At 38.6% G+C, this 25,000-nt stretch overlaps 4 protein-coding genes across 4 annotated transcripts in view; all 4 read right to left on the bottom strand.

Annotated features, from left to right (window-relative positions):
• Positions 1–6,119: 6,119 nt before the first annotated feature.
• On the bottom strand, positions 6,120–8,329 carry LOC134195731 (fibropellin-1-like). Its single transcript, XM_062664810.1, has 10 exons — positions 8,223–8,329; positions 8,046–8,159; positions 7,881–7,991; positions 7,709–7,822; positions 7,527–7,640; positions 7,362–7,475; positions 7,179–7,292; positions 6,997–7,107; positions 6,561–6,693; positions 6,120–6,494 (listed from the first exon to the last, which is right to left on the bottom strand). Exons 1-10 carry the CDS (start codon positions 8,287–8,289, stop codon positions 6,323–6,325), a joined length of 1,164 nt encoding a protein of 387 aa, XP_062520794.1. The 5' UTR covers positions 8,290–8,329; the 3' UTR covers positions 6,120–6,322.
• A 25-nt stretch (positions 8,330–8,354) lies between these two features.
• Positions 8,355–11,177, bottom strand: LOC134196044 (delta-like protein B). The gene is made up of 7 exons (XM_062665124.1): positions 11,107–11,177; positions 10,660–10,825; positions 9,299–9,583; positions 8,919–9,228; positions 8,746–8,859; positions 8,577–8,687; positions 8,355–8,515 (listed from the first exon to the last, which is right to left on the bottom strand). Exons 1-7 carry the CDS (start codon positions 11,175–11,177, stop codon positions 8,355–8,357), a joined length of 1,218 nt encoding a protein of 405 aa, XP_062521108.1.
• Positions 11,178–13,439: 2,262 nt separating this feature from the next.
• LOC134196043 (fibropellin-1-like) overlaps positions 13,440–25,000 on the bottom strand; it is an 11,900-nt gene continuing 339 nt past the window's right edge. The window contains exons 2-24 of the mRNA XM_062665123.1: positions 24,929–25,000; positions 24,549–24,858; positions 24,375–24,488; positions 24,206–24,316; positions 24,031–24,144; positions 23,852–23,962; positions 23,669–23,782; positions 23,504–23,614; positions 23,336–23,449; positions 23,154–23,267; positions 22,988–23,101; positions 22,805–22,918; positions 22,509–22,733; positions 22,339–22,452; positions 22,153–22,266; positions 21,400–21,513; positions 21,221–21,334; positions 21,040–21,150; positions 19,969–20,082; positions 19,787–19,900; positions 19,606–19,716; positions 13,944–14,076; positions 13,440–13,876 (exon numbers count right to left, since the gene is read on the bottom strand). The exon at positions 24,929–25,000 is cut by the window's right edge and continues 213 nt beyond it. Of these exons, the coding sequence (XP_062521107.1) occupies positions 13,609–13,876; positions 13,944–14,076; positions 19,606–19,716; positions 19,787–19,900; positions 19,969–20,082; positions 21,040–21,150; positions 21,221–21,334; positions 21,400–21,513; positions 22,153–22,266; positions 22,339–22,452; positions 22,509–22,733; positions 22,805–22,918; positions 22,988–23,101; positions 23,154–23,267; positions 23,336–23,449; positions 23,504–23,614; positions 23,669–23,782; positions 23,852–23,962; positions 24,031–24,144; positions 24,206–24,316; positions 24,375–24,488; positions 24,549–24,858; positions 24,929–25,000 (3,045 nt within the window). The 3' untranslated portion in view covers positions 13,440–13,608. The remainder of the gene's footprint in view (positions 13,877–13,943; positions 14,077–19,605; positions 19,717–19,786; positions 19,901–19,968; positions 20,083–21,039; positions 21,151–21,220; positions 21,335–21,399; positions 21,514–22,152; positions 22,267–22,338; positions 22,453–22,508; positions 22,734–22,804; positions 22,919–22,987; positions 23,102–23,153; positions 23,268–23,335; positions 23,450–23,503; positions 23,615–23,668; positions 23,783–23,851; positions 23,963–24,030; positions 24,145–24,205; positions 24,317–24,374; positions 24,489–24,548; positions 24,859–24,928) is intronic.
• On the bottom strand, positions 15,813–16,566 carry LOC134195732 (uncharacterized). The gene has a single exon (XM_062664811.1). The coding sequence runs from the start codon at positions 16,510–16,512 to the stop codon at positions 16,063–16,065; it is 450 nt and encodes a 149-aa protein (XP_062520795.1). The 5' UTR covers positions 16,513–16,566; the 3' UTR covers positions 15,813–16,062.

The following is a 25,000-nucleotide window of genomic DNA, read 5'->3' as shown; positions in this document are numbered from 1 at the left end:
CTCAAATCACCTGATGTGCAGTATGTTTACCCCTAAGTTAAGTCTTAATTGCCCTTGATAGAATATACTGTCATGTTGGATAAAATTAATAAAATTAATAAAATTAATATATGTTTAGTCTGTTTAACTCTCTAGTTTGATGTCAACTGCATACTAAAGCACAAAGTTTAAGGCATTTTAATTAAGCAAAGTGACCATGCAGCATCACTCACTGAGTCAGTGAGCAATAATTAAATAGCTATGTGACAAGACTGCATGTGTGTTAAGGACTGTGCATGTCGTTTGTATTATACCGACCAATACAATAACTTACACCACACTAAGTAGTTCTAGATAAAATGAATGAGCGTGCACATTAAGACTGAGCTATTACATGCAGTTTGTAAGCATCCGTTGTCTTAGTTCTGATCAACTACCACACCATATATGATTCATTGACTGTCCCAACACTGATGTTTCTTCATAATATCGAATTGCTGTGAAAACATCAGTGCTAGCCACTGTCTCATACGTCATATCAGTGTAATCATCAGCATTAGCCACCGTCTCATACATCCTATCAACATATGTTTGTCTCATTTCGTCCATTCTAGTTGTGATGGACCTTGCCGAGTCATCAATAATTCTGAAAATGTCATGATAAAAGCTGAATAACAACAAACATTACAAAAAACATAATAACTTTCTGAGCATTTCCATTGATATAAACAGAAAGTAGCTGCCAAGATCAGAATGATAATAAACCCAGACAATGTACCAACTGCAGCTACAACTGCTACTGACAACCCTGTAACAGTCTCCTTGTCTAGTGCCACTATTAAAGTCACATAAAAGTTCATAATAAATTTGATTTGATATGCAGCTGTGGTAGCCACTGGGACTATTCACAAGTTCAAAATATTATTATGTCGTGCTCAACCAGATCAGTCTGGTTTGTAAAGTCTATTACAAGTATCGGAAGCAAACCCTGCTTCAGAAGTACTTAGACCATCATGGCTGTCTAGAAAGAAGACATGACTTTACGAAGGATCCGAGTAGATCCCAGAAGCACTGTTTTCTGTAAGTGCTGCAGGTTGTGATGACCTGGAATAATGTCCAGCCACCGTGCAATACCTGCGTGCACTGTGCCCAAAGCTCCCAAGACCACCGGAACCACCAGTGTTCGACAATTCTACATGCGGCTTATCTCCACTCGCAAGTCGCTGTACTTCCACATCTTCTCAGCATGTTTCTTGCCATGCAATGTTGCCGTCAGCAGGACAGCTGCATGATATCAATAAGAAGACAAGTGTTTGTCTTCCTATTTCTGAGACAGATGTCTGGACGATTGGCTTTGATCTTCCCGGCAGTGGGGATGGTGGTATCCCACATCATAGTAATGTCATCCGTCTGCACAAGCCTATCAGGATGATGCCTGTACCATCTGCTCTCCACTGGAACCCCAAAATGGCGACAAACATCCCAGTGAATGATGGAGGCCACCTGATTGTGTCGATCAGTGTAGTCCGTTGGTGCCAAAGCACTACAGCCTGCCACAATGTGGTCGACTGTTTCCAGGCCTACGTACACTGCACATGCGGCAAGTAGGACTGACATCACGATGTAGAATCTTGCGCTCATAGTACCGAGTCCGAAGAGCTTGGTCTTGAGCAGCAACAACCAGTCCCTCAGTTGCAGCAGGAAGATTCGCTGCCTTTAGCCATCCGTAGGTCTCTTTCATGTCCACAGGCGGTTGCTCAGTGAGACGGCGATACTGCCCGTTGCTATGTCACACACAGGAATACCTGGTGTAAAAGAAAATACACAAAAAGAGAAAGAAGAAAAATACTAGACCCAAGAGAAAAGCTGTGATAACTTCCCCAACCAACATATGTCGATCTTTTCATCCATTCCATAGCTATAACTGCACGGTCTCTCAGAAACAGAGCCACTAACAAAGTCTCTAATTGATCTTTTCATAATCTGTGAAAAGTCTCTGCAACTTTGGACACTGTAGGGCAATTCTATTTCCCTGATGGAACTGAAAAATGATGATCGAGTTCATAGAGCATCCATGCAGGAACCGATAACACACAATGAATGATCGACCTCATTTGAAGAATTCAACAATGATGACAATGTGGATGGAATGGCTACGTCTTTGCAGGAGTTACAAAGCATCTTTTAAGGTTTCGGGACTCAGCTTCGACAAACGCTTACAAGCACGCTGGCAAGCATATATCAATCAAAGGTAGCAACCACGTGGCAATTAAACAACATAACACCAGCATGAGTTTTGATCTCACAAATTCTTCTTACTGCATTGTTCCTGTTCCACCCAACACTTATTCCAAGTCCAAAGCTGACATCCATAAAATGTAGACGAATGAGCTTTCATCAAATGACAAAGAACATTTGGACTAGCTCATTTAAGACATGGAAGAAGCTAGGAGTTCAATAACATAAAAATATTTTCAATTCATGCAACATCAATTGAGAATGTATGACGCAGATTTGATTGTACAACATTTCCTAGATGCATATATACGCTGATCAGTAAATTTCAATTTACAGCCTCCAAAGAACACATCTAGAACAAGAAAACGAGACATCCATACATCTACTTGTACCAGTTGTATATCTAATACACTTCGTTTTCTAGGAGTTAAATTTCAAGTTATGGACTTCTGCACAAGCAAAACACATATCCAACAAAGGATTGCAGTCCACTTACAAAAGCTGACACAATGCAAATATCATTCATCTGCGTAAGCTACATACTGCTCCAACACAACAGTGTCCAATCAAACATCTTTATCCTGATTGAGCTAATTGGACTAGCAAGTCATTAATGTACACAGTAAATATATGGATTTCATTGTAGAAACAATCACGACATCTCACTTGCCATTTCATATCCAAGTATCTTGCTTGAACAAAGTCAGTCATTTGAGCATTTAATTAAATCATTTATTTATTAATTAAAAAATTATATTATGTATGTATATATTGTATGTATATTGTCTGACCTTTTTCACAGTTTGTTCCCGAGTAGGCTGATTCACAAGAACACGTGTACCCATTTATTGCATCACAACAACTGCCATTGTTTCTGCATGGATGTGACATGCATTCATCAATATCTGAAATAAACAAATTTTTGACTGTAATCAAGCAAACATTGGTGCCAATGTAATTACCTAATTGACACAGAGGTCCTCCGCGCGTATCCCGGAAGACAATTACAACTGTATTTGTTGATGAGCTCGATACAATTTCCATTATTCTGACATGGGTTGGATAAACATTCTCTTATCTCTGTTTCACATAAACGCCCCATCTAGCCTGGGTCACAGGCACAAGTGAAATTGTTTATCTCGTCGATGCATCTTCCTCTATTCTCTCTGCATGGATTTGACGCACATTCAGCAATCTGCATCTCACATTTGTCTCCACGATAACCAGGAATACAGTCGCATGAATATTTGCCGGGTTGTGATAGACATGTTGCACCATGTTGACAGGAATCACATTCATTGATATCAATTTTACAGTTCCAGGCCGTTGTATCCATTCTGACAATGACACATGTAGTCGTTTACTTTATCTGAACATGTTGCACCATGTTGACAAGGATTAGAATCACATTTATTGATATCAACTTCAGTTTCGGCCGCTGTGTCCATTCTAACAATGATGTACAGCTCCTAGTTTGTTCACAGCCCCTATTTTGTTCACAGCTCCTAGTTTGTTCACAGCCCCTATTTTGTTCACAGCCCCTATTTGGTCCCTATTTTGTTCACAAGATCTAGTAGTGTTCACAGCCCCTATTTTGTTCACAGCCCCTGTTTTTCTTCACATGTAGCTCCTATTTTGTTCACAGCCCCTATTTGGTCCCCAATTTTGTTCACAAGATGTAGTAGTGTTCACAGCCCCTATTTTGTTCACAGCCCCTGTTTTCTTCACAGCTCCTATTTTGTTCACAGCCCCTATTTGGTCCCTATTTTGTTCACAAGATCTAGTAGTGTTCACAGCCCCTATTTTGTTTACAGCCCCTGTTTTCTTCACAGCCCCTATTTTGTTCACGGGTACTATTTGTTCGTGTGAAAATTGACAAAATAGGCAACTTGCTGCCCAGAACAAGGTTACTTTACTCTATTTCTATGTAGTTTGCCGTGTCTAGAGTACATTTGCTAGGAGAAAAGAAATTTCTGACACAAAAGCGAGAGTAGAGAGGAAGAAATGTGCGTGAACAAAATAGGGGCCGTGAACAAAATAGGAGCTGCTACGACAGGTTCAGAACGCGTAACAAAATAGTACCCGGTGAACAAATAGGGGCAAATATGAACAAAATAGGGCCGTGAACAAAATAGTACCCGTGAACAAATAGGAGCTGTACAAATGACACATGTAGTTGTTTACTTCACCATTTTGGCATGGGTTGAGACTGCAATCGTCTTCAATTGTTTGACAATTTGTGTCTGTAAATCCAGGGATGCAATTACAAGTGTAACTGGCAGTATGGTCTTTGCATGTTCCTCTGTTCATACACGGATTGGACAAACGCTCGTCCATATCCAAATTTGGCATACATACAGTATGTATAATGTTATCTCTTTCTTGAAAAAATGTGCAGTTGATTACCTATCTCACACTGTAGACCTGTGTTTACATATCCTACTAGACAAGAACATGCATGTGTATGTATCCATACCATCAATGCAAATTGCATTTCGCTGACGCGTGCGGTTAACACAACTGTCAACAACATCTGAAATGTTAACAATTTTGATGTCATTATTGACCTATATATATATAAAGGAGAGCTGTACGTGTGTGTGGGCATGTGTGTGTGTGTGTGTGTGTGTGTGTGTGTGTGTGTGTGGGCATGTGTGTGTGTGTGTGTGTGTGTGTGTGTGTGTGTGTGTGTGTGTGTGTGTGTGTGTGCACAGATGTGCTTGTGATACCGCTCACCTGTACTGTAGTACAATTGCCTTGTAGATTTGTCCATCCTGGAAGGCAACTCTTTGCTCCATTTGATAAACAGTCATAGTGGCCAATGACATCATCCACAGGTTTACAGAATATGGAACAATCCTCATTGTAGAAATGATCACCACATCTCACTCGCCACTTAATATCAAGAAATGTTGTTTCACTAAGATCTTTCAAATATATGAGTGAACTAAAATCTCCATAGCTGGTGCTACTATCCTCATACTCAAATGACCCTAATTAATGCACGAGGACTTGTGTAGTTATTCCACACATTTAACTTCCAGATTCGATCCACCCTAGCATGATCAACATGTCATGATGATGGACTGAGTTGTCGATTTCAACAAATCTCAATTGTGGCTTTGACCATGAAGAAAGAGCCCAATACGAGACCCACATATGTGAACACAAATGTTACAGATGTATTGGCTGCTTTGATGACTGCCTGCTTTTCTGGTTTGTAGCTTGAACATGAGGGTTGCACAGTGACGTTGCTCAAATTGGTCAATGGCAGTTCAGCACATTTATCTCCATAATGGTCTGTCAATAACTATTTTTTCCCAAAACTGAGAATTAATGTTACAAGACTTTAGGTTTGCCTTTAGACTGTCCTTGAACCGTTTTTTGGGACCTCCTTTCGAACATACACCCTCCTTTATTTCTCCATAGAACACGGCCTTGCTATTCTCTCATCTTCCATATGAACTAAGTGACCCGACCAACGAAATTGTGCTGATAGCAAAAATGTTTCAATAGCATTCACACTGCAGACCCTAAGAACTTCCGTATTAGGAACAAAGTCTTGCCATGTACTCCCAGCTATTTTGCGTAGACACAATCATATGGAAACGATCCGAGCTCTTGATATGCTTTCGATACAGCATCCACATTTCAGAACCATATAGTACGTGGAGTTGATATAACAACAGCATGATATACGTTGATTTTGGTCATTACATTGCAAGGTCATGCATCCTACATTCAATTGAAGATGTCAAAACTCACTTACCTGCCAGGAACATTTAAAAACAAAGAAATGGGGTTCCTTACATCATTTCCTAACATTTGGTTTAATGTAAATGTTATGGTATGAACCATGAAAAAATTTGGATTAGGTGTAGTGAAAAGCACTCCAGTTGTCTGGTCAGAAAAAAGTTCAGTTGTATTGCTAGGTTGATAACACACTTCAAAATGACTTTAGAATGACTGCATGAGCACATGCACTACAAGACTGAGCTATTACATTTTGTAATTAATTAAATGTCTGTTAATTGTTCTAGTTCTGATCAACTGTCACACCATATGATTCATTCAGTGTCCCCACCACTGATGTTTCTTCGTATAATCAAATTGCTGTGAATGCTTCAGTGTAACCATCATCAGTGTTAGCCACTGTCTCATCTGTCATATCAGTGTAATCATTAGTGTTAGCCACTGTCTTGTATGTCGTATCAACATATGTTTGTCTCAGTTCATCCATTTTAGTAGTGTTGGACCTCACCGAGACATCAACATTTCTGAAAATGTCATAATATAAGCTGAATAACAACAAACATTCTAATAATTTATATAAAACATAATACCTTTTTGAGGATCTCCATTGATATAAACAGAAAGTAGCTGCCACGATCAGAATGACAATAAACCCAGACACTGTACCAACTGCAGCCTCAACTGCTACTGACAACCCTGCAGCAGTCTCATTGCCTGATGTCACTAAGTCACATAAAAGTTCATCATGATATGCAGTTATGGTAGCCACTGGGACTATCCACAAGTTCAAAATAAATGGATTTCATTGTAGAAACAATCACCACATCTCACTCGCCACTTTCATATCCAGATATCACTCAAGCGTTAAATTAAATTCTTTATTTATCAATTAAAAATTCATGAATATATATGTATATATTTACACGGTCATGTTTGTACAAACACACACACACACACACACACACACACACACACACACACACACACACACACACACACACACACATTGTATTTATTTTGTTTGACCTTTTTCACAATTTGTTCCCGTGTATCCTTGATTACAGGTACATTTGTAGAGATTAACTTGGTGTGTACACATCCCATTCTGACAAGGATTAGACAAACATTCGTTGATATCTAAGAAATCTCAGATTAATAAATGGATAATGATAAAAGTTATTGTAAAGTCATAATACACTTATTCTTACCAACATCACATCGCTTTCCTGTGTATCCAGGAGCACAGTTGCAGTGATAGTCAGCAATGAGATCACTACAATAACCACCATTGAGACACTGCACTCTAACACAATCATCGATATCTGCTGACAATCATTAATGTTCTATTATCAATAAATCTATTTTTAAAATCTAATTAAAGTGTGTTTTACTTGTTTGACATAAAGTGTCGGTGAATCCAGTCGGACACAAACATTTGAACTGCCCAATGTTGTCTTGACAAGTGGCATTATTTTGACATGGGGTGGATGCACACTCATTAATATCTAAACACCTTTTTAGTAAAATATAATAAAGTTGATCAATAGTGGGCTTACTTGTTGTACAGTGACTGTCTGTGTATCCTGTTTGGCAATTGCATTGATAACTGTTCACCAGGCCAAGACAGCTGCCTCCATTTTGACATGGGTTGCTCTGACATTCGTTGATATCTAAAACAATCAAATACAATAATGTCGGTGCTCGTATCATTTTGGCAATGTGAATGTTTGTGTTATACTTATGTCACAATGCTTGTCAGTGTATCCTTCTGTGCATTGACATTGATATCCATTGATCATATCCACACAAGTTCCGCTGTGCTGACATGGATTGGAAGAACACTCAAAGATTTCTAAACATTTTGTTTTATTTGACTTGTATGGTCAAGTTGCATTACCAGCCTTTTCTACCTGTTTCGCATTTTGTTCCCATATATCCAGCTGTACAGTCACATACGAAGAAACCGATTTGATCTCGGCATGCCCCGTTTACACAATCATGTTGATTGCACTCATCAATTTCTATTAATAAAAACTAAACAATAACTTGTTTAGTTGTGCTGGCTTGTTCCTGACCTGTTGCACAGTTGACTCCTGTGTATCCCACATCACATGAGCAAGAGTATGAGTCGATGTGATTTGAGCATGTACCACCATGTAGACACGGACTCGACGAACATTCATCAATTTCTACCAAATTGAGTTACTCAAACTTTACCTTATGGTGTTTAGTAGTCGATTTCTTGACCTAACCTGTTTGACAGTTGACTCCTGTGTATCCTGGGCTACAATCGCAACGGTAGGAAGCAACATAATCCATACAGGTACCTTGCACACATGGACTGGACGAACATTCATTAATCTCTATGAAGATTAGAAGGAGATTTATGAATGCATTTCAAAACTGTTAGCATTCAAGTTCCAGTTTGTACCTGTTTCACAGTGTATGCCTGTATAGCCATCCTTACAGTCACACTGGTAGCTGAGAGTGCCATCATTGCATTGGCCCCCATTTTGGCAAGGATAAGATGCACAGTCGTCTATATCTATGAGCACACATGTACATGAGGAAACATAGTTGGAATTTGAATTTGGTGAGAGTTTTACGTGTTTCACAGTTTGTTCCTGTGTAATCACGATGGCACGTGCATTTGTACGAGTTGGTTAAGTCTTGACATGTGCCGTTGTTCTCACATGGAGAAGATGAACAAAAAATTGCTAATTACAAGATACAACATTCATATGTTATGTGGTGGAAATGTATCTACTTATGTACCTGTCTCACAGTGACCTCCAGTGTAGTAGTTGGGACACTGACAACTGTACCTTCGTAGATCATCATGACATGTAGCTCCATTTTGACAAGGAGTCGATTCACACTCATTAATTTCTGCACAATAAGAGTCATACAACAAGTGTGATCTTGTATTGTGTGGTTGCTCTTTTTACCGGTTGAACAGTTTCTGTCTGAATTCTCATAACCTGCAAGGCATATCCTTTGTCCCGTTGTTGTGTTGCATGTGTAATGGGCTGGTGGGATTGCTGTGTCTTGAACCACACAGTATTCACCACAATCGTTGTCATACCAGTTTTTGTCACAGAACAACTGCCACTCTACTGTCAATGTTATTGGAAGAGTTGCACGTGAACCAGTAAAGTCTGATGTCTGACTTATCAAACTGGAAGCCGCTGATATATCGATTATGTCTATTAGTTTTAGTGAAGTATCGATCACCTCTACTTGAATATAATGTTGATCCTGTAATGAAAGTTAGAGTTGGATTGATGATGCTAGCAAGTACATACATTGGACATGACATATCTATTACCGGAGCTGATGCGTTGACGCTAAAGTTGAAAGTTCCATCATTGTCAGTAAATATAACTAGAGAGCTTACTGGTTGTATAATTGGATTGTAGAATCCTGTTTCAATTGTTTGTAAGCAGCTTCCACTTGATGTTCCTCCTTTGTAACATATCTTAAACTTTGGAAGACACACACGACGGCAACGTGGAGCCACCTGACCGTCACAACAGTCAGCGTTAAAATCTCTTGAGCTAAATGGGCTGCTGAGCTGTTTAAATTTTACTTGTAGTCGACCGTCCCCACTAACCTAAAAACAATTAACAATTATTTAGAGAGAATTAAATGCACTTTGCTGGTCATGCTAGTAAAGTACCGTAACAAGAAGTACGTCACAAAACAAGAGCATGAAAAACAGACTCGTGGCAGCTACCATGTTGTTTACTGTGGCTAAAACAAACAAATACACACACCTACGTATACACACCTACTGCACGTGATGTAAAAGTATATTATTTAGAGAATAGCAAACCTCAAGTTCTACAGTCTAGACAAGAAACTTTATAATATATAGTTCTGTATAATGCTTGTCAGCACGCGTGTGTTTCAACAACGCGTACTCCAGGTCACAGCTGCCTTTAAAATAATTGGATGTACATGTTCTAGAACCACGTGAGGTAATTAACTCTACTCATCCTCCCCCTTTCTCTGCAGAACTTAACGGCGAGATGGACAAAGGAGTTTGCTGGACAACCCATTATAGTGCACAAAAAGATTGTAAATTGGCAAGTCTCGAATTAAGATTTAAACACATACAAACAGACTATATATGTATACGTGTGTGTGTGTGTGTGTGTGTGTGTGTGTGTGTGTGTGTGTGTGTGTGTGTGTGTGTGTGTGTGTGTGTGTGTGTGTGTGTTAAAACACAAATTTTAGAATAGAATACATGCAACACCGTCGTGAAAAGTGCATTTCCAACCTGTCAAGACGTCATTTATCCAATAATAGAAACAGTACAATACAACAAATATTTCAAATTTTCCCTAAAATTGCCTACATACCTAAAATCTCAACATAACAGATAAACTACAAGTAAAACCAAATCTGATCATTTATTCACCAAATTTAAAATGTAACATGTATACACAAAACAACAACAACAACAATAACACAACGTCATGCTTCAAGCAAAAACTAGTAAGCAAGAAGTGAGTGTTACTTACCATACTGTGAAATTGCAACTCTAGCTACCAGCCAACTAAACAAGTCGTACATGTATACAGCAACTGCACTTTCTTAGTTGTGTCATTGCATCAAAATACATACATACATGTACTACTCAAAATTTGACTGCCCCTCCTTAATTTTCTGACAGAATTTTCTGACATCCTTGGCCAGCAGTTCTGGTTCTTCCATGGCTGCAAAATGGCCGCCTCTTGGCATCTCTATAATCTGTACAATATTTGGAAAGTGGCCGTGCACCCAAGTCACTGGAACAAGAAAGAATTCACCCGGAAAAGTAGCAAGTGCAGTAGAAACTTCAACAGACATCCTAAACAATAAATAATTGAATATATAAATAAAGAATTATATAAATAAACAAATAAATGAATAATAGAGCAAGTTTAATTGTACATCAAAAATAAACAACTTGCAACTAAACAAAATGCAATAAAAACATCTCACAATTAATTAATCATAAAATGAATTCAAACAAACAAGCAAACTTTATTACTAGATCTTTGCTGGTGTGTGTGTGTGTGCACGCGCGTGTGCATGTGCGTGTGTGTGTGTGTGTGTGTGTGTGTGTGTGTGTGTGTGTGTTACCCTCACCTGTAGTACAATCGTTTGTGGATTTGTCCATCCTGGAAGGCAACTCTTTGTTCCATTTGATAAACAGTCATAGTGGCCACTGACATCATCCACAGGTTTACAGAATATGGAGCAATCCTCACTGTAGAAATGATCACTACATCTCACTTGCCACTTAATATCAAGAAATTTTGATTTAGTGAAATCTTAAAAATTATTAGTGAACTAAAATCTCCATAGCTGGTGCTACTATCCTCATATTCAAATGACCCTATCAATGCAGGAGGGCTTGTGTAATCGTTCAACACATTAACTTCCAGATTCAATCCACCCTAGCATGATCAACATGTCATTACATTGCAAGGTCATCCTACATTCAACTGAAGATGTCAAAACTCACTTACCGGCCAGAAATCTTTAAAAAACAAAGAAATGGGGTTCCTTATGCCATTTCCCAACGTTTGGTTTAGTGTAAATGTTATGGTAAAAAGTGCTGCAGGTACTGGATCATGTAGGTGCAGTGAGAAGCGCTCCAGTTGTCTGACAAATTAGAAAGAGTTCAGTTGTATTGCCAGGTAGATAACACACATAGTTGTCACAGGCCAGGGTAGTGGTGCAAGGACTTGCAGCAACAGGAGGGTGACAGCAATCTCCATTGCTTTGTTTTAGAGTAAAATCCAAATAATAGTCAAAATAAACCTCCACGTTACCGTCAGCAGCTCCCTACAGCACAAATTTCTAGTAGAGTACGTAGTGGAAACATTAAATTTGCATCAGAGCATTAGAACGCCATGCAGTACCATACAGATCTAATTACTTTACCCCACATTTACCAAACGTGTCCAACAGAACACTAAAACCAGTCGTAACAGCAACATTCTCAGTCAAACAATCAACTAAAGAGCATCCGCCCCTCAAATCTCCAATCTGATCAGATTTCACCGTGGAGTTATTATTTAATTGTCTACATTTCCATATTCAATCTACAATCTAAAACTTTCAATGTCATCAACGTTAAAAATGTGTTTATTAATTAATTAATGGCCAAGGTCATTTGATATCAATCATTTTCTCAACTGGTAAGCACTACTGTACAGTCATATAGACTACTCTTGTGCTTTAGCCTCTAGATGTCTATATATACAGTAGACTCACTAGCAATCAATAATTTAATAATTACGTACATTGTGTTTACCTTCTTCAACAGATAGAGATATATAGCTAGAAGTGAATGATAGGAACGTGCCCACCAGCGACAGAAACTTAAAATTATATTACGCATGTCACGTGCACGCAGTGCACGCGATAGCAGCAATTAAAAGAAACAACAACCACAACAGTACAAATATACATATTATACGACTGAGATCAACTGAATACCAGCTGATATCCGGGTAATGATAACATACGGGCATTACAATTTCAGATGTTTACGATCTGCTCGATATCTTATTAGAACTAGAATTTTAAAAACTTTTTCCCTGAAAAAAAGAAATAGATGTAGGGATTGTATAAAAAGTAATAGAAACAAGATCTATAGATAATATGAACCAAAGCCAGAGAACTGGAGGAATACATTGCGCGAGTGAGAAGGAAAGTATGGACGTTTGGAGAAAACGTGGAGGTGGGGCATGTCCTCGCAGTCCCAGACTTACGCGCTGACATGTTTCAATTAGCAGACAGTGACGGACAGACAAACAGACAGACAGACAGACAAATGGATGATAAACAGACACATACAGATAGGCTAGATGATAACAAACAGACAAGTAGTTGGACAGACCAACTGACAGACAGACAGACTGATTGACTGCACCATATTATCTTGTGTCTTGTACTACAGTGAGTACTGTGACATAATAACTAACTTGCATGTGTTGTTTGTTGAATAGGAACGTTTCGTATCAATGAAGAAGCGTTATATGATGATGAAGGACAAAGTCATCCGTAAGCGTCACTAACGTGGTCACAACTTGTTGCTTTTCATTTCTCATTAAAATCTTGATCAAATTCATACAAGGACACCAAAAAGCGATGAAAACATAAATGGAAGTTAGACAGCTAGATGTACAGGTAGATAGATGGACACACACACACACACACACACACACACACACACACACACACACACACACACACACACACACACACACACACACACACACACACACACACACACACACACACACACACACACACACACACACACATTCTTAGATGAGTACCGAGTCATGCAGGTTGGCTAGATAATGATAATTACAATATGGCAAGACTGCGTGTGTTCTGCATTTCAAGGAATGTAGCCTCGACCTCCCAAACCTGTGTAGAGCCAATTAAAATTGGATGAATAAGTTTCAAGGACAATGTATTTCACATTATTAAATATAGTTAACCAACCAATACAATCACTTACGCCACACTAAGTATATTATAGTTCTAGTTAGAATGACTGAGCATGCATGCGCACATGATTAGGACTGAGCAGCTATCATACACTGTATAGTTTGTAAGCATCCGTTGTCTTTAGTTCTGATCAACTACCACACCATATGATTCATTGACTGTCCCCACCACTGATATTTCTTCATAAAATCGAATTGATGAGAAAGCATCAGTGTTAGCCACTGTCTCATGTGTCATATCAGTGTAATCATCAGTGTTAGCCACTGTCTCATGTGTCATGTCAGTGTAATCATCAGTGTTAGCCACTGTCTCATATATCCTATCAATATATGTTTGTTTCAGTTCATCCATGTTAGTTGTGTTGGACCTTGCCGAACCATCAACAGTTCTGAAAACGTCATGATATAAGCTAAATAACAACAAACATTCTAATAATTTACAAAAAAACATTATACCTTTTTGAGCATTTCCATTGATATAAACAGAAAGTAGCTGCCACGATCAGAATGACAATGAACCCGGACACTGTACCAACTGCAGCTACAATTGCTACTGACAACCCTGCAGCAGTCTCATTGTCTAATGCCACTAAGTCACAGAAAACTTCGTCATAATATCCAATTGTGGTAGCCACTGGGACTATCCACAAGCTCACAATAAATGGATTTCATTGTAGAAACAATCACCACATCTCACTCACCACTTTCATATGCAGATATCACTCAAGCATTAAATTAAATTATTTATTTATCTATTGAAAATTTATGTATGTATGTATATGTATACTAGAATTTTAAAAACTTTTTCTCTGAAAAAAAGAAATGGATGTAGGGATTGTATAAAAAAGTAACAGAAACAAGATCTGTAAATAATATGAACCAAAAGCCAGACACCATTAGTGAATCCTTCCAACCTCCAAATGTAAAATGTAGGGAATGTGGGGGTTGGAAGGATTCACTAATGATGTCTGGCTTTGCTTCATATTATCTATAGATTTTGTTTCTGTTACTTTTTATACAATCCCTACATCTTTTTCTTTTTTTCAGAGAAAAAGTTTTAAAAATTCTAGTTTGGTAAGTTTTTAGGAGTGCAAAAGTGCAACATATAGCTAGGGTGTACATGACTTCATTAGGGCCTGTAAGACTTTTATAAGCATGTCTAACACTTAGCGCGTTTTCATTAGCGTTAATTAAACTTGTTTATATGTAACAGCTTAGGTTATCATTTTATCATGATTTTCACGTTAAATGCAAAATAAAGCGTACAGTATTCTTGGAAAGAAATTGCCTGCAATGCACACTTTGGATCTCAACACAGCTTCTCGACAGAATATTCAGAAACAGCTACATTACAATGTTTTCAACTCCTTAATGGAAAATGGGAGTTTAAGAGACAAAGCTCGTCTGAACACAATTTCGGCAAACCATGCGGGGGCTTGGTTGTGGGCATTACCCAACCCCAATCTAGGCCTCACCATTCCTCCGCATCAATTCATAATTGCGATCTGGACATGGCTTGGCATTCCGATATTTCCTCTTCCACCATCTTCTGTTTTATGCTGTTGTGGTGCTACAATTGATTCGTTTGGTGACCACCTAATCAGCTGCCCTAGAGGTCCGCTACTCATTCAACGTCACAATGCTCTTTGTGAAGTAATATTCCAAGCTTTGCTGTTGAAAACAAGCAGGTCAAAAAAGAACAGAACTGCTCAGGTTATGATTCAAGCAGACCAGGAGACGTATATCATCCAGATTTCATGGATGGTCGACCTGGATATTTCGATGTCATAATCCGTAACTCTTTACAGCCTTCCTATATATTGAAAGCAGCAATCCGTCCTGGTGCAGCAGCAGAAGCAGCAGAATTTGAAAAATATGCCAGGCATGAAGCCAATGTTACCACAGCAGGTAGTCTATTCTATCCACTAGCTTTGAATCTCTGGGCTTCATATCATCTTTCACTCTAAAGACTTTGAAAGGAATATGTTCAAAGACATCATCAATCAGTGGGATACCGTTTCCTCGAGCTTTCAAGAACATATTAGAACAGTTGTCTGTAAAACTATGGTGCTACAACGCAAAGATGTTACATGCAAGTATGCAATTAGAAGTTTTAGATGTTCGTAGTTGGGATTTGCCTACTTGACTTGGGAGAGATGTTGGGAGAGATGTTGGGAGAGATGTTGGGGTATTGGGGTATTGTAAAATATAATATATGTAAAGCTAAATATATATATATATATATATATATATATATATATATATATATATATACACACATATATAGATAGATAGATAGATAGAATATTTATTAGATATATCCAATTCTCTAGTATAATGACATTCAATAGATACGGCAAACTACATAAAATGTCAACTAAACTCAAACCTAAACTCTAACTTATGAAACTAATGTGGGCGTGCCTGGACACGCCTGAGTTCATCATCTAAAATGGAACCACCTTGAACAATGTTCAGTTTTTTCATCATCACACGAGCATTTAGTTTCTGCAGTGTAACGGAACACCGACGTCTCCAGTAGGTCTTGAAGTAAGCAGAGTTGTTCTGTCCTTCTTTATCTTTGGACTTGAGCGATAAAGTGCGCGGAAACTCCCCAGATGCCAAAGTGCTCAAACACTACAGGCATGCATTTTGGTGCACTACCTCCTGGAAGAATCTTGTCATATTTAGCATTTTTCATTTCTTCTCTTTTCTTTGCAGCAAATCCACTCAGTTTGGCGCAATTTTTGACGACCTCTTTACTCCAGGGATGGCCAAGTGAAATATCCATCTCCTGATCAGACAAAATACCGGTGTCACATATGAGAATATCAGGTCTACCCTCATTGTTCAGATATCTATGTTTTGGTTCTTTCTTGTGGAGAACGGCCAGCTCTTTCAAGCATTCCGACCAAGAGCTTACAATTGAGTCATGAGCCCAAACGGGACCTCCTCCGTGTTTACATGTCATGAGATGATAACCAAAAGAGTCAAGGTGTGTCCCACAATCGCACTTATCTTGCATTCCCTGAAAAGGAAGGTGAAGCCCTAAATGTAAACAAGCTGCTAGGCAAAATTCGTCAAGTTTTAGTGCAAGCTCGTTTGACGTTGGGATTGCTTGTAAGAAGGCACCAGCTCCCTTTCCACTGATTGATCTAAGTCTGGCTGAAACTTCATGTGAGTTTTCTTTTCCTAGCAGAAGATTGTAATCTTGATCAGCCATTGTGCACGTGAAACGATGTTGTAACTTTTCCGGATCTTCAAGAATTTGACTTAGAGATTTTCACTTAATAAGGATTTCTCTGGCATTTGTTCTTGTATAGTAGCCCACGCTAGTGACAGGTGGTGTGAGAGAGATCCTTCAAAAGACTGTCTTTCGAACAAGTTGTCAATCAACTCAAGAGAGTTCAACCGCAAAGACAGTTCCTGGGACGTGTGAGCCCATGCAAGCTGCTAGGAATGCCATGGAAGCGACTGATTGCATCCTGGAGAGACCAAACCCTCCATGTCTAATAGGCAAACAACTCTGAAACCATGAATCGGGGTCTGATACATCTAAGCCCATGACTGAAGAAAAAGTTTGATATGTCTGGTCATCATGTATCAAAGCAGCTTTATTGAGTTGTTCCAGTATGACAGTTCTACTCAAATGGTGAGACTAGAAACGTGACAGTGCCTGAGTAGCAGTAAAGAACTCTGTGGATTGTCCAATTCTAGTAGTTTTGAACATAGTTCAGTACCAGACTTTGCCTTGTCTATGCAACGTGCGAAGACGTAATCAGGTGTCCCAATTGGGGTTCCAAGTATGTCAATGCCAGAAGTGTTGATGGCAATGTCAACAGACCACTCATCTGGATAAGCCATTGCATATGCTTCACATTTCTGCTTAGAGACGAGTAGACCTGTTGACTCAAACTGACATTGTAGGTCTTGAAAGGCATTCACAGTTTCTTCAGGCGAACCAATCAAGAAGACGTCATCCAAATAGGCCAGAGTTTGAACTCGGGGATGTTGCTTCTGCACCTTAGAGAGTAATGGTTGTATAGTAATGGAAAACAAAGAGGGGCCCAAAGGGTCTCCTTGATGGACTCCTCTTGCGACTGGAGAATGACAGTACTATGACCCTTAGTATACACAAGTGAGCTGACATGACCATACATGTTAAAAGCATGTGGATACACGTCTGGAAAATGATTGCATACTTGCTGTAACATGTGTTGTCGACTAATCGAATTGAAAGCATTCTTAATGTCTGATTTTAAAATTACCCAATCTGGGTGTTGTTCAATCAAAGCTTGAGCTTGATTAACTATAAGCTCAACTCCACCTTCAGTAGCCACGCCATGTTGAATAGGTCAGAAGAAAGAATGGAATTCTGTCTGTTTTTCTGAGCAGATGACCTTAGCTGTAATTCTCCTAAAAACTTCCGCAATGGCTATTGGGCGCACATCATTGAATCCTTTCGGTAATGCAACCAGACGAGAAGCTGACAAAAGAGAGATGGCTTCTTCAGGAAGTTAGCCAGATGCAATAGCACTGCATTAAAAGTTAAGATAGTCACTGAATTGATGATCAGCAATCAGGGCACGTAAATGCTCATATCTCCATCCAGATGGATCGCCTCCAGAACCACGGGGACAGATCTAATCATCCGAGCAAGAGACTGCTGATTCAGATTCAAGCCTGAATCTGATTTTGGATCCTCATACTCAGGAACTTGTCGCTGAATTGGGTGTTTAGAAGCTAACTTCTCAACAGCAGCTTGTGTAGCTGGAGCTAGACCTTTGCTGCATAGAATTCTAGCTGCACGAGACAACTCACCACAATGTATGAGACAAAGAGCAGAATTTCTTTGATGGTTTTTTGGCGTTTTAGATTCGTTTCTTGATCTAGGAGCGTTCAACTGCAGTAGTTCTTCCCAACGATACTCCAGAAATTTTTGACACAAATTGCAAATTTCCTGACATCCTGCTCTCCCACCACGCTTAGGAGGGGTAAGAACCATCCTTGGAACAAGCATCAAAAGCTTCCATGCTACAGCATCAGATGAATCAGAAGCAATTCTCTCAAGAGGAATAGCACAACATTTATGAAAAACTGAGACTGCAACGTTGGGAACTCGAGACACAGTACAAGGTACTGTAGAAGAAAGAATGTCATTGACCGTCAAACTTTCAATGAGAGACCATGCTCTGGCATCCAAGGGCTCTGAAAGTGAGTTTGAAATATAACTGAGATTATCGCTGGGTTTTCCACTCAAGGAACAACTATCTGTATTTTCCTTTGCTTTGTTTGCTAAAGAAGATGATAAAGACAAAGAAGAACCGACTTGACCACCACATTGACTTTCACACATATCATTGATGCAGGAATCCAAGGAAAGGGTGACCCTTTCTGGATTTTCGTTAGGTGACGATGAATGAGAGATCTTGCAGCCAGGAGTATGTTTCAGAAGACGATGAAACCATTGACGGCAGTATGGGCATTGGTGTAAGTCATGCACAGCTACGAACTCTCGAGACCTCTCACCTGGAGCATGACGCTGACGAAAATGATGCAAGGTCCACGTGACAGCTCCTTGGTACTCACAACCATCCGCAGGACAGGCGACAGACTTCGATTGACTTGGACGCATGGCAAACTTCAAAGTCATGATTTGAAAATAGCTAGACAAGCGTCACAACTATCCAGCAACCACTTATTGCCAAGTAGGCAACAAAGAAACTTTCTACAACCAAAGGGATGAAGGGTGGAATGCGTCAAGAAAGAGAAAACAGTAAAATGACAGATGTCGTTTACTGCGTGGCTGACGCCATGACATATCCAATAGATAGATAGATAGATAGATAGATAGATAGATAGATAGATAGATAGATAGAATATTTATTAGATTAATCCAATTCTCTAGTACAATGACATTCGATAGATATGGCAAACTACATAAAATGTCAACTAAACTCAAACCTAAACTCTAACTTATGAAACTAATGTGGGCGTGCCTGTAGATTTACATGGTTATGTTTGTACAAACACACACACACACACACACACACACACACACACACACACACACACACACACACACACACACACACACATTGTATTTATTTTGTTTGACCTTTTTCACAATTTGTTCCTGTGTATCCTTGATTGCAGGTACATTTGTAGAGATTAACTTGATGTGTACACATCCCATTCTGACAAGGATTAGACAAACATTCATTGATATCTAAGATATCACAAGTTAATAAATGGATAATGATAAAGTTATTGTAAAGTCATAATACACTTATTCTTACCAACATCACATCGCTTTCTTGTGTATCCAGGAGGACAGTTGCAGTGATAGTCAGCAATGAGATCACTACAATAACCACCATTGAGACACTGCACTTTGACACAATCATTGATATCTATTGACAATCATTAATGTTCTATTATCAATAAATCTATTTGAAAATCTAATTAAAGTGTGTTTTACTTGTTTGACATAAAGTGTCTGTGAATCCAGTTGAACACAAACATTTGAACTGCCCGATGTTGTCCTGACAAGTGGCATTATTTTGACATGGGGTGGATGCACACTCATTAATATCTAAACAGCTCTATATAAGTAACATACAATTGATTTATCTGCATGATACGAATTATAAAACAAGTGTAATGTTGTATTCTATGGTTACTCTTTCTTACTGGTTGAACAGTTTCTGTCTCTATATTTGTAACCTAGCTAGCTGCAAGGCATCTTTTCTCCAGTTGTTGTGTTGTATGTGTAATATAAGCAGGTGGGACTGCTGTGTCTCGAACCACACAGTATTCACCACAATCCTTAATTGTCATACCAGTTTTTATCACACAACAACTGCCACTCTACTAGCTGTCAGTTCTATAGAAAACTCCATGTACATGCATTCATTGTTATTTAAACATGAACAATTAGTACGTACACACACATAAAATTAAACTTCAATTTGTGCAATAGCAAGTATACAATTTAATTTTAATTAGCTGTAATGAGTGCCTGTTATGTTTGTACACACATTGTCCACATAGATTCAATTTGCATGATTTGCAGTTGTAGCCATGCATTGGGACTATCCACAAGTTAAAAATAAATGGATTTCATTGTAGAAGCAATCACCACATTTCATAACCAGACATCTTGCTTGAGCAAAGTCACTCAAGCATTTAATTCAATAATTTATAATTAATAAATAATTTATATCTTAAAATTTTTATATGTAATTATATATACTAGCCCTCACCTGCCCTATGGGCGGTAGGAATAGCGCTAACACTAGATAGTAGCTACATCTCAGCAAAGAAAACGTAAAAATTAACTTCCGCCAGTTATCCATTATTTGGCACGTAGAGTAGCCCCATCTCACAATCTCACTGTAGGGCGGGTCCACGTGTTACTCTAGACACAAAATGTACACACACAAACACACACACACACACACACATACGTGTGCACGCACGTGCGCACGCGCACACACACACACACACACACACACACACACACACACACATTGTATTTATTTTGTTTGACCTTTTTCACAATTTGTTCCCGTGTATCCTCGATTGCAGGTACATTTATAGAGATTAACTTGATGTGTACACATCCCATTCTGACAAGGATTAGACAAACATTCGTTGATATCTAAAAAATCACAGATTAATAAATGGATAATGATAAAGTTATTGTAAAGTCATAATACACTTATTCTTACCAACATCACATCGCTTTCCTGTGTATCCAGGAGGACAGTTGCAGTGATAATCAGCAATGAGATCACTACAATAACCACCATTGAGACACTGCACTTTGACACAATCATCGATATCTGTTGACAATCGTTAATGTTCTATTATCAATAAATTTTGAAAATCTAATTAAAGTGTGTTTTACTTGTTTGACATAAAGTGTCTGTGAATCCAGTTGAACACAAACATTTGAACTGCCCGATGTTGTCCTGACAAGTGGCATTATTTTGACATGGGGTGGATGCACACTCATTAATATCTAAACAGCTCTATATAAGTAACATACAATTGATTTATCTGAATGATATGAATCATAAAACAAGTATAATGTTGTATTCTATGGTTACTCTTTCTTACTGGTTGAACAGTTTCTGTCTCTATATTTGTAACCTAGCTAGCTACAAGGAATCTTTTCTCCTGTTGTTGTGTTGCACGTGTAATAAGCAGGTGGGACTGCTGTGTCTCGAACCACACAGTATTCACCACAATCCTTAATTGTCATACCAGTTTTTATCACACAACAACTGCCACTCTACTAGCTGTCAGTTCTACATGCATCATTGTTATTTAAACATAAGCAATTAGTACATACACAAACATTAAATTAAACTTCAATTTGTGCAATAGCAAGTATATAATTTAATTTTAAATTAGTTGCAATGAGTGCCTGTTATGTTTGTACACACATTATACACATAGATTCAATTTGCATGATTTGCAGTTGTAGCCATGCCTTGGGACTATCCACAAGTTAAAAATAAATGGATTTCATTGCAGAAGCAATCATCACATCTCATATCCAGACATCTTGCTTGAGCAAAGTCACTCAAGCGTTTAATTCAATCATTTATAATTAATAATATATATATATATATCCTTAAAATGAGCAGTTGATTACCTGTCTCACACTCTTGACCTGTGTATCCCGTTTGACAAGAGCATGCGTATGTATCAATACCATCAACACAAACTGCATTTCTCTGACACGTGTGGTTAACACAATTGTCAACATCTAAAATTTTAACAATTACAGCTAATGTCTATTACTTTTACATGTTTTATAGGAGATTATCATGTTACTGACTTGTTTCACAGGTGTGACCTGTATATCCTGTTGGACATGTACAGACATAGAAGCCAGGGTGGTCTTCACACTTTCCTCCATGTTGACATGGATTGGATTTACACTCATCAATCTCTGAATTAGAACCAGAATTACAAGCACTGAATGAGGTGAGTATGTGATGTACTCGCCTTGTTCACAATGGGCACCTGTGTATCCACGAGGACATTCACATGAGTATCTGTTTACTCCATCTCTGCATGTGGCATTGCTCTGACACGGGTTGGAAGCACAGTCATCAATATTTATTTCACAATTTGTTCCCGTGTATCCTCGATTGCAGGTACATTTGTAGAGATTAACTTGATGTGTACACATCCCATTCTGACAAGGATTAGACAAACATTCATTGATATCTAAACAATCACAGATTAATAAATGGATAATGATAAAAGTTATTGTAAAGTCATAATACACTTATTCTTACCAACATCACATCGCTTTCCTGTGTATCCAAGAGGACAGTTGCAGTGATAATCAGCAATGAGATCACTACAATAACCACCATTGAGACACTGCACTCTGACACAATCATCGATATCTGTTGACAATCATTAATGTTCTATTATCAATAAATCTATTTTTAAAATTTAATTAAAGTGTGTTTTACTTGTTTGACATAAAGTGTTCGTGAATCCAGTCGGACATAAACATTTGAACTGCCCAATGTTGTCTTGACAAGTGGCATTATTTTGACATGGAGTGGATGCGCACTCATTAATATCTAAACACCTTTTTAGTAAAATAGAATAAAGTTGATCAATACATGGACTTACTCGTTGTACAGTGACTGTCTGTGTATCCTGTTTGGCAGTTGCATTGATAACTGTTCACCAGATCAAGACAGTTGCCTCCATTTTGACATGGGTTGCTCTGACATTCGTTGATATCTAAAACAATCAAATACAATAATGTCGGTGCCCGTATCATTTTGGCAATGTGAATGTTTGGGTGATACTTATGTCACAATGCTTGTCAGTGTATCCTTCTGTGCATTGACATTGATATCCATTGATCATATCCACACAAGTTCCGCTGTGCTGACATGGATTGGAAGAACACTCAAAGATTTCTACACATTTTGTTTCATTTGACTTGCATGGTCAAGTTAATTGCATTAGCTTACCTGTTTCGCATTTTGTTCCCGTATATCCAGCTGTACAGTTACATACGAAGAACCCGATTTGATCTCGGCATGCCCCGTTTACACAATCATGTTGATTGCACTCATCAATTTCTATTAATAAAAACTAAACAATAACTTGTTTAGTTGTGCTGGCTTGTTCCTGACCTGTTGCACAGTTGACTCCTATGTATCCCACATCACATGAGCAAGAGTATGAGTCGATGTGATTTGAGCATGTACCACCATGTAGACACGGACTCGACAAACATTCATCAATTTCTACCAAATTGAGTTACTCAAAGTTTACCTTATGGTGTTTAGTAGTCAGTTTCTATTTCTTGACCTAACCTGTTTGACAGTTGACTCCTGTGTATCCTGGGCTACAATCGCAACGGTAGGAAGCAACATAATCCATACAGGTACCTTGCACACATGGACTGGACAAACATTCATTCATCTCTATGAAGATTAGAAGGAGATTTATGAATGCATTTCAAAACTGCTAGCACTCAAGTTCCAGTTTGTACCTGTTTCACAGTGTATGCCTGTATAGCCATCCTTACAGTCACACTGGTAGCTGAGAATGCCATCATTGCATTGGCCCCCATTTTGGCAAGGATAAGATGCACAGTCGTCTATATCTATGAGCACACATGTACATGAGGAAACATAGTTGGAATTTGAATTTGGTGAGAGTTTTACGTGTTTCACAGTTTGTTCCTGTGTAATCACGATGGCATGTGCATTTGTACGAGTTGGTTAAGTCTTGACATGTGCCATTGTTCTCACATGGAGAAGATGAACAAAAAATTGCTAATTACAAGATACAACATTCATATGTTATGTGGTGGAAATGTATCTACTTATGTACCTGTCTCACAGTGACCTCCAGTGTAGTAGTTGGGACACTGACAACTGTACCTTCGTAGATCATCATGACATGTAGCTCCATTTTGACAAGGAGTCGATTCACACTCATTAATCTCTGCACAATAAGAGTCATAAAACAAGTGTGATCTTGTATTGTGTGGTGGCCCTTTCTTACGGGTTGAACAGTTTCTGTCTGAATTCTCATAACCTGCGAGGCATATCCTTTGTCCCGTTGTTGTGTTGCATGTGAAATGGGCTGGTGGGATTGCTGTGTCTCGAGCCACACAGTATTCATCACAATCGTTGTCATACCAGTTTTTGTCACAGAACAACTGCCACTCTACTGTCAATGTTATTGGAAGATTTGCACGTGAACCACTAAAGTCTGCTGTCTGATTTATCAAACTGGAAGGCGCTGATATATCGATTATGTCTATTAGTTTTAGTGAAGTATCGATCACCTCTACTTGAATATAATGTTGATCCTGTAATGAGAGTTAGAGTTGGATTGATGATGCTAGCAAGTACATACATTGGACATGACATATCTATTACCGAAGCTGATGCATTGAAGCTAAAGTTGAAAGTTCCATCACTGTCAGTAAATATAACTAGAGAGCTTAATTG

This window comes from Corticium candelabrum, chromosome 20 (assembly GCF_963422355.1).
Source record: "Corticium candelabrum chromosome 20, ooCorCand1.1, whole genome shotgun sequence".
NCBI classification, from domain to species: Eukaryota; Metazoa; Porifera; class Homoscleromorpha; order Homosclerophorida; family Plakinidae; genus Corticium; species Corticium candelabrum.
The sequence above is the reverse complement of the archived record's forward strand: the minus strand, read 5'-3'. Positions and strand labels throughout refer to the sequence as shown.